Source organism: Perca flavescens, chromosome 8, assembly GCF_004354835.1.
Source record: "Perca flavescens isolate YP-PL-M2 chromosome 8, PFLA_1.0, whole genome shotgun sequence".
Lineage (NCBI taxonomy): Eukaryota > Metazoa > Chordata > Actinopteri > Perciformes > Percidae > Perca > Perca flavescens.
The window spans coordinates 35,954,835-35,964,673 of record NC_041338.1 but is presented as its reverse complement, the minus strand read 5'-3'; the positions used below and the strand labels follow the sequence as shown (position 1 = coordinate 35,964,673).

Sequence of the window (9,839 nt, the reverse complement as noted above, 5' to 3'; positions counted from 1 at the left end):
AATGTATTTTCTAGTAGTCTATATCGAAGAACTCAGTATTTCATGTTCACTAAACTCAAATGTTTTTGTTCAATTGTTTTAATTAACCGTAACTTAACAAAATGTTTTAAGTAAGTAGAACTACTTAACAAACTGTAAGTTTACAGTACTTATTCCAATTAATTAATCAGAGCATTCTGGTTTACAGTGAAGTTTAGTCAGTAAATGGATTTCATACACAGAAAAGTCATTAGCAGTAGTTACATTTCTTCAAAATACGGAGTACTTTGATGCATCAGCACGACTCAACGAAGTCCAACAACATGAGTCCTGTTCAATTCATTCTCAAATTTATTCTGTTGCTATAATTATTAGTTACTAATTTTCACAAAAAGTGCTCTAAAATACCTCTGAGTTAACAAACCATGTACATAATGATCCCATTGTAAACACTGGATGCTTTACAAATAATTTACAGTGTCAAAGTGTCTGAAGACAACAGCTGCTGCACATCCTGCGCTGTGGTTCTCCTGGAATTTAGCTTTTCTTTTTTACATGTTATTCACCGACAGAATGAGTCTATGAAGACAGAAATGCTCACGAGGCTACATATAGTCATTACATACTTGTGTTAAATAAGGTTTCCACTGTTTAAGAAAGCAGACATCCTAAAAACAATAATCAATTACTGCGCTGATTAAAAACCTATGGTAAGAATATGACTCATAACGGGAAAGTAGTGGCAGCCAATCTGTGAACTTTGCTGATTACTGTTGATACACACGCTGCAGATTCCTGAAGACCTTTCGCTTCTCAACCAACATTTTCATTGGAATTTAATCACAATTAACGAATCAAAAGTATGCGGAAATTACAGCAGAGTGATAGCGATTTGAAATAAGATTAACCCTCCTGTTGTCTTTGGGTCATATTTGACCCATTTTCAAAAAGTTTCTATATCAGAAATTTGGGTTTCTTTCAACCAAATTTTAAAACAAAATAACGTTGGTGGTACCTTACCATGCTCTTCACAAGTTAAATAAATTGTGAGTTCACTACTTTCATTGAATTTGGGTGTTTTATTCAATTGTATAGCATTTACAATAGAATGTTGAAAAACTTCAAGAAAAGTGACAAAAACATACAGAAAATTGGCCTAAATGTCTGGAAAATCTTCAAAAACGCCAATAACAGTGACAAAAACATAGAAAAAGCTTTAAAAAAAACGTCAAAAGTGCCGAAACTTCGAAAAAGTGACAAAAGTGTTGAAAAAGACGACCAAAACGTTGGAATTTGTTTTAACATTTTGAGCCAGAAAAACAATGAAGTTGCATCGTGGGCAAAGGGGAAGACAACACAAGGGTTAAAATGTTCCGCTAACTCACAAGCGAGCAACTTTTTAAATTGTGACTTTTCTGAATGGAGTTTCTGAATGGGCTGTACTTTTGCAAACATTCTAGCTGCTCCACCAACACTCAACATAACCATCCAAAAGCTGAGATGAGGTCTGACATCTTTTCATCATTCTGTGACAAAATGCGGTTGCATTCATGCTCTGTTGAGCCTTAAACCCAAGTAAAAATACATTTTTGAGCTTTACAAGTGCTTCAAACATTTTTAAGTTTAACCAGTGGTGTAGTCTACGTGAAAGCTCCGTAAATTGGTGCATAAAAGTGTATCCGAATACAGGAAATTAACACCCTGGAGAAGGCTGTCTGTGCCGCTACACGTGGGTTGCTTCGCCCTATGTTTTTTTTTTTCAAATTTTCTATTATGAAATAGCCAGTAAAATAAAGGCTTTTTAAATGATTTTGAAGAAGAGTGCCTTGGATTTTCCTTTTTTTCTACAGGAAATTAAGTTGTTGATGCTCAAAACCAGACCCCCCACTATGAGATATATAGATATAGATATAGATATATATATATTGTAGTGGGTATACTGTACTGTGTGTGTGTATATACACACACACAGTACAGTATACCCATTACAATAAATCAGACTACACCACTGACTTGTGTAAAGTTAAATCCTTTTTAAGTGGGGGAGTGATTCTCAGATTTGCAGTTACATTTACTGTGACTTGAATACTGACAGAAAAACATTAAAATACAGAAATATTCTCAGTGTCAGCTGGTCTACATTCAAGCAGAAGCAGGCGAAACAAAGAAGAAGGATGTACAGTGATATACAAACAGTTATAAACATTAAACAGATGAAGCCGTGTCCCCAATTCCAAACAACTGACCAACTCAAAGCCAGCACTCTAAGAAATACATCCGAAAATAAAGTTCTGGCAGCTCATTGCCCGGACATTGCCCCGTAATAAAAAAAAGAAAAGGAAATTATGTGTATAGCTACAGTTAAAATATAGAACATTTAAAAAAGATAAAATAAAAAAATCGGAAAAAATGTCCCAAAGTTTGAAAAAAGTGTCAACAACGTCGGGAGAAAAAAAACAGCCAAAATGTCGGGAAAAGCGACAAAAAAAAAATTGTAAAATGTTGGAAAAAACGTGGACTTCCTTAATCTCCCAAAACCTCGGTGGCTGACAAAAGATGTTGCAGCACAGATTATGTAATTCGAAATGAAAAAAAAAAAACTGGGAATACTGTTCATCTATCAACCCCGAACTAGTAAAATACGGATGTTTGGATGGTGGCTGTCAGCGTCTGAAGCGACGGAAATAGTCGTCCTTCAGCGTGTTTGGAGAATGTACCGGGGTTTTGCCAACGTTTGGACTCTTTTGTTTGTAGTTTTGTTAATAAATACTGAACTGCATTTGGGTCCAAGCCTCGCCAACGGTGCCAACCAAGCGCGTTTAGTTAAGGCGCGTTATATGACGCCAAAGGAGACTTTTAGCGTCATATAACAACGACAAAAGCACCTGACTAAGCGTCCGTTTGTTAGGAGATGGGAGTGAGAACCTGTTGGTTCTATGGACAATTTCTGTTAAAATATACAGCCACGGGGAGACCTCTAGCTCACCCAGTAGAGCCCCATGTGGGCTGAGTCCTTTGCAGCGGCCTGGGTTTGAATCCGACCTGCAGCCCTTTGCTGCGTGTCATTCCCCATCTCTCTCTCTCTCTCTCTCTCTCTCTCACCCCACTTTCCTGCCGATCCACTGTCACTGTGTAATAAAGGGAAAAGCCCCAAAAATAATCTTAAAAGAAAAAATATATACAGACATACAGTATAACTGTTAATACACAGATATTTCTTAAGAGTGTGTACTTGAAAAAAGTCAGAATGCACCCTAGAAAATGCTTGATTTCTTTAGAGCGCTGTTGATATATGATATTGTCCCACAATGCAAAAAGGAAATGAATGTACCACTGCACACACAGCAGCTACAAAAACACATAAACAGTGTTGAAAAAAAGCTGCAGAAATTAAAAGTCTAAATCTTTAGAAAGACATTTTGCGATGGGAAGTTTAATCTGGATTTTAGCTGCCACCACAACAACATTTTAAAGTCTTACTTGGCTGCAAGGATTTGTGAGCGTTTCTACAGTAAATCAGTTCCAACAAACCAGAGAGATGTGGACTGATGTGAGAGAAGCAGCAGGTCAAGTGAACACAACTACCTTGTTAACCATGGATTAATAAACTTGAGCTCGCCCCTCGGTCTCGGGGATATATATGAGTCCAGCGCAGAGTTCAAACTCAACGGGAAAGAAACAGACGATGGGAGACCAAAGTGCTTCACAAATATTAAAATGCAATACACAAAAAGCAAAAAGGCACTCACAAAACATATCAAAATCTAGCAGAGTGAATTTAGTTAGTAAACTATGAATATACCCCAACCCCCTTCCCCAGTGAAGGCCTTTTCACTCCAAGTTTGAAATGTCTGCAAAAATACCCAATTTTTCCTATGATGCCTTGCACGCAGCCTGCAAACACCGTGATGTTTTCATTTCATTCAGAGCATTTCTATGTTTTTCACATGTTTTTTGAGTTTACATATATGTTGTTGTATGACCTGCATTTCTTGTATGCTGTGTATACATACAGTATATAGTTGTTTCTTCTGTAATAATATGAATAACTAGAAAAATCTCAGCTTCATTTCACAGTGAAACAATCTACCTCTTCTAAATATTGGAAGGGGGGGGCATATCCCCTGCACATAAATTACAGTTTATCCTGAGGGGAACATGAATGATGAGCCACATTTTATCACAATCCAACTGTTGTTGAGATGTTGTTGTATTTAGGATGGTGCTAAAGGAAAGTCAAAGAATCGCCAAAGTGAGTAGGGTTCAACTTCTGGAGAACATGAATGTTTGTTCAGAAATTTCATGTGAATCCTTGAAATATTTGTTGAGATATTTCAGTCTAAAAATCACCACCCTTATCTAAATGCAGTGAACAATGTGCTGTGTTGTCTGCCAATGTTACAGAAACCTCACGTTCTGATTTCACGTTAGCTCTCTATACGGATGATATTATCCTGCACATTATCGATCTCTACTGATACAAAATGCTTTTTTTCCAGAAGAACCAGATGCAAGTCAAAACCTAAGGGCTCCTGCACACTGGCTGCTTAGCGCGAGCGTGGCTTGTCAGTTGTGTGGTCGCTGCGTGGCGTTTTCTCTGTCTTTGCACACCAGAAACATGTCTGACGCGGCGCTGCTGCTAGCCTCGTCTGTACACATGTATGTTTCCCGTTGATAAAATGAAATAATAGCGTGTTCTTCAACTTTATTTTGTCAATATTTTGCACATATTTCGATATATACAGTACAGGCCAAAAGTTTGGACACACCTTCTCATTCAATGTGTTTCTTTATCTTCATGACTATTTACATTGTAGATTCTCACTGAAGGCATCAAAACTATGAATGAACACATATGGAATTATGTACTTAACAAAAAAGTGTGAAATAACTGAAAACATGTCTTATATTTTAGATTCTTCAAAGTAGCCACCCTTTGCTTTTTTTGATAACTCTGCAAACCCTTGGTGTTCTCTCAATGAGCTTCATGAGGTAGTCACCTGAAATGGTTTTCACTTCACATGTGTGCTTTGTCAGGGTTAATTAGTGGATTTTGTTCCCTTATTAATAAAAAAGCTAAGGGTGGCTACTTTGAAGAATCTAAAATATAAGACATGTTTTCAGTTATTTCACACTTTTTTGTTAAGTACATAATTCCATATGTGTTCATTCATAGTTTTGATGCCTTCAGTGAGAATCTACAATGTAAATAGTCATGAAAATAAAAAGGAAACGCATTGAATGAGAAGGTGTGTCCAAACTTTTGGCCTGTACTGTACAAGCATATGAAGTTGTAGTTTTCACTCAACTGCAGCTCTTTTCTTATGTCAGGATACTGACTATAGATTTGTTTTGGACTTGGTGTGAAAAGGCCTTAAGACACGATAATACAGCGGCAACATTCGGAAGAAAGAAAGAGCCGCCCGTCGGTCAGAGTCCTGTCATGTTACAGAAAAAAAAGAAACAAATGGGTATAAAATGGGAATGAAAGTCCCTTTCGACAGCGTGACGCTGCCGGCATTAGGACGATTTAGTAGAAATAAGAGGAAAATCAAAAGTGCAAGCAGCCCGCGCAGAAGACAAACAGGCGTTTCCACTCGACTGTTTGGAGTCTCAGAGGGTCAAAAGGTCAGACAAGGAAGCTCCCAAACCAAGAAGAAGTGTCTGGACGGAATACAAACAAGCAGATCTTCACATATTCTGAAAGAAAGTTTAAAAGAAGTGGCAGACAAACTGCCCCTGCCTGATGAGCGGGTCAGTCCATTATGAAGGACTGGCGATCTCGATGGGGTCAAACTGAGGAAAGACCACAAAACACAACCTCTGGCCCACGTATGTCGCCCTCTCTGCAGGAAAAACACAAGTCCACAGTTATATAATACATTATTATACATTATATATCAGCTACAGCCAGTGGTGGAAGAAGTATTTGCATATTTTACTTAAGAAAAAGTAGTAATACTCGCAGAAAATCTAGTAAAAGTCTTTCAAATTTTACCCAAAGTTCAAAGCTTTCTCATGAACGGGTTCCTATGATATCGTACGAAAATGTATGCACACCAAAATGTAAGATATCCTACGAAATTGAGAGACGGCTGGCTGGTCACCTGACTAGGTTTGGGTACCGAAACCCTGTTCCACTATGGAACCGGTTCCTACGCAACCGGTAGGAATCGGACTGGATTTGAACGCAAATTTCGGTTCCTCATTTCGGTTCCACTTAATGTGTCGACTGAAATATTTTCCCGCGGTCGCTCCGAAACGGACGTAAAAATCCCACACTTTCTCTGTAGTCTACCATTAGCTAGCTACCGTAAATGTAGTAGGGCTGCTCCCTCTTAGTCGATTAGTCGACTAATCTGTCATTTTGGTCTTAATCAACTGAGGTCTCTTTAGTCCATTAGTCATGTTTGAAGCTTTTTTTTCATGCTGAATGACTTATTTCCAAGAAACGTACGAGCACATCTCTGGTAAACACAAGAATTAAAGTGGTGCTTTTAGCACGACTCTTTGCGGAGAAACTCAGATTTACAGATCTGTCGATTAAATCAACAAATCGATTAGTTGGTACAATTGAATGAGTGTTAGTCGACTAAGAATTTCTTCAATCGAGCACAGCCCTAAAATGTAGGCTACTTTTAAAATGCCATATTTTCCCCTCTGGGCTCACCAAAATGGATGTAAAATACTATACTTATTATATATTTAAGTACTTTAAAACGTAAATACATTGTTAAATTTAAATAATTTATAAAGAGCCTTTTCTGTGATGTCAATATTTCAGTTTTTGAAGAATCGGTTTAGGAATCGGAATTGTTTTAAAAAGTACCGGTTCGGCATCGCAATCATAAAAAACCAAACGATACCCAACCCTGGACGCTGGCTGGTCATGTGACGCCAGCTGGCTACGAGCTCAATGACGCCGAGCGGCAGTCGCTAGTTGTTTAAGCCGCTAGAGAGCTTCGCGACGCCGGATACAGACCTCCGTCGTATCAGCGGTAGTTGGTGGTTCAGTTACCCGAAAATAGGTGACTTTTAGCCGGGTACAAAGGACAGCGAGCTTTAGTTAACAAAATATGAGCGTTTTGATGCGACGAAAGTTAAGATTAGGCACCAAAACGACTAGTTAAGATTAGGAAAAAGATCGTGGTCTGGATTAAAACACTCCCAAGGAACACGCATCTCCTGGGTGAAAGTCTTTAGTTTTCCCTGGGAAGTGAACTCCGCTTTCTGGTTTGAAAGTCCTCTATGTTAACGCTTAATGCCGTTTTTCCAAAATTAGGCCCTATGTTCCCACATTTCCTTTTTCATGAATTTGTATCAGATTTTATCCCCCTAATCATAACCCTAAAAAAAGTTGTGGGAGGATAGGACTTAAATTGAAGGGAAATGTTCAAAGACCTAATTTTGAAAATGTCCTAGAAATGTGGGAACATAAGCCTTATTTTAAGAAAAATCTTAGAAATGTTGGAACATAGGACTATGGGAAGATAGGGCTGTGGGAACATAGGGCTGTGGGAACATAGGGTTGTGGGACCATAGGGCTGTGGGAACACAGGGCTGTGGGAACACAGGGCTGTGGGACCATTGGGCTTTGTGAACCCAGGGCTGTGGGAACATAGGGCTGTGGGAACAAAGGGCTGTGGGAACACAGGGCTGTGGGAACATAGAACTGTGGGAACACAGGGCTGTGGGAACATAGGGCTGTGGGACCATAGGACTGTGGGAACACAGGGCTGTGGAACCATAGGGCTGTGGGAACACAGGGCTGTGGGAACATAGGGCTGTGGGAACACAGGGCTGTGGGACCATAGGGCTGTGGGAACACAGGGCTGTGGGAACATAGGGCTGTGGGACCATAGGGCTGTGGGAACACAGGGCTGTGGGAACATAGGGCTGTGGGACCATAGGGCTGTGGGAACACAGGGCTGTGGGAACATAGGGCTGTAGGACCATAGGGCTGTGGGAACACAGGGCTGTGGGAACATAGGGCTGTGGGAACACAGGGCTGTAGGACCATAGGGCTGTGGGAACACAGGGCTGTGGGAACATAGGGCTGTGGCACCATTGGGCTGTGGGAACATAGGGCTGTGGCACCATTGGGCTGTGGGAACATAGGGCTGTGGGAACACAGGGCTGTAGGACCATAGGGCTGTGGGAACATAGGGCTGTGGGAACATAGGGCTGTGGGAACATAGGGCTGTGGGACCATTGGGCTGACCCCGACAGAAAGCTGACCAAGACATTTTTAGGCTTCCAAAATGTTCCAGTTAACTTTGCTGAAGTGAAAACACAGAGGGAGATGGTCAAAGGCTAAGATGAAAACACGCACACCCGCCAAAAACAAGTTCTATTTTAATGTCCACAGTGTTAGCGTGGATAGCATCGCTAAGCCTCCGTCCGGATTGACATCCCCTGCTTTATCGTCTGTTTAAAATAAATGGGAGCATCATTTACTAAATGAACATACTGCTGTATTGAAGAAGACTTGGAACCAGAAACTCAGTATGAAATATGAATCAACTGAGTAGTAGGCTTATTGTCTCTTAGACTTCCATAGACACGGAAATATAGTAGATTAGAAGTATAACGTAGCATTAAAAGAAAAGATTCAAGTAAATTTAACTTAAGTACAGTGCCTGAGTAAATGTACTTAGTTACTTTCCACCCCTGGATGCAGCAGCCAGAGTCTGAACCTTAAGTCAAAGCTCCTTTTACGAACTCACCAATGAAGTTGTAGATACACTTTGGTTTTTCTTTCCAATGGACGCCCAGGAAGTAGACGGGTACGCCGGTGAGCATGATGACTAAACCGACACCACAAACCACCGGCTCTGAGTAAAGACTGAAACCCAGCAGCAGCGCCCAGAACATCAGGTAGCAAACGGGAACCAACAGGTTCACCTGAAGGAAACAAACGGTTAAAATATACAATCAGTCTGTGATTAAAATGAAAGATATATATGTGTGTATGTATATTAGAGCTGTTAAAACAAACAGCAAAAAAGAAAAGATGTGGGGAGGGGTATGACTGGAGGAGGAATATACAGTATGTGAAGTACTGTGCACTAGGGGTGGGAATCACCAGAAGCCTTACGATACAATATCATCCCCATACTTACAATACGTATCGTATCGTCACGATACGATATTATTGCGATTTTAAACGTAAGCGATATGTTGCAATTCATTACCTTTTTTCCAACTTCAAATTTTTCCCGATTTCAAATGATGTCCCCAAAAGGAAACTTTGTCAACATCTGTTGTATCTAAAATGATACATTTCTCTGTTTGTTCATCTCACTCCAATTTTATTGCTGCAAAATCAGATCGTCAAGCAGACAAACTGACCAACATATATCACAAAAGATCGATACTTGGCGTCTGTATATCAATACAGTATTAGGTGACCACTAAGGTCTATATAAAAGAGACTTCAGATACAGTATTAGGGGACCACTAAGGCCTATATAAAAGAGACTTCAGATACAGTATTAGGGGACCACTAAGGTTTAAAAGGTCTATATAGGGGACCAAAAAGGGGACCACTAAGACTTCAGATACAGTATTAGGGGACCACTAAGGTCTATATAAAAGAGACTTCAGATACAGTATTAGAGGACCACTAAGGTTTAAAAGAGACTTCAGATACAGTATTAGGGGACCACTAAGGTCTATATAAAAGAGACTTCAGATACAGTATTAGGGGACCACTAAGGTCTATATATAAAGAGACTTCAGATACAGTATTAGGGGACCACTAAGGTCTATATAAAAGAGACTTCAGATACAGTATTAGGGGACCACTAAAAGGCCTATATACAAAGGGGACCACTTCAGATACAGTATTAGGGGACCAC

General features: G+C 39.8%; 1 protein-coding gene across 1 annotated transcript in view; it reads right to left on the bottom strand.

Moving 5' to 3' along the window:
• Nucleotides 1–5,209: 5,209 nt before the first annotated feature.
• slc7a10b (solute carrier family 7 member 10b) overlaps nucleotides 5,210–9,839 on the bottom strand; it is a 37,746-nt gene continuing 33,116 nt past the window's right edge. The window contains exons 10-11 of the mRNA XM_028585189.1: nucleotides 8,706–8,883; nucleotides 5,210–5,825 (exon numbers count right to left, since the gene is read on the bottom strand). Of these exons, the coding sequence (XP_028440990.1) occupies nucleotides 5,743–5,825; nucleotides 8,706–8,883 (261 nt within the window). The 3' untranslated portion in view covers nucleotides 5,210–5,742. The remainder of the gene's footprint in view (nucleotides 5,826–8,705; nucleotides 8,884–9,839) is intronic.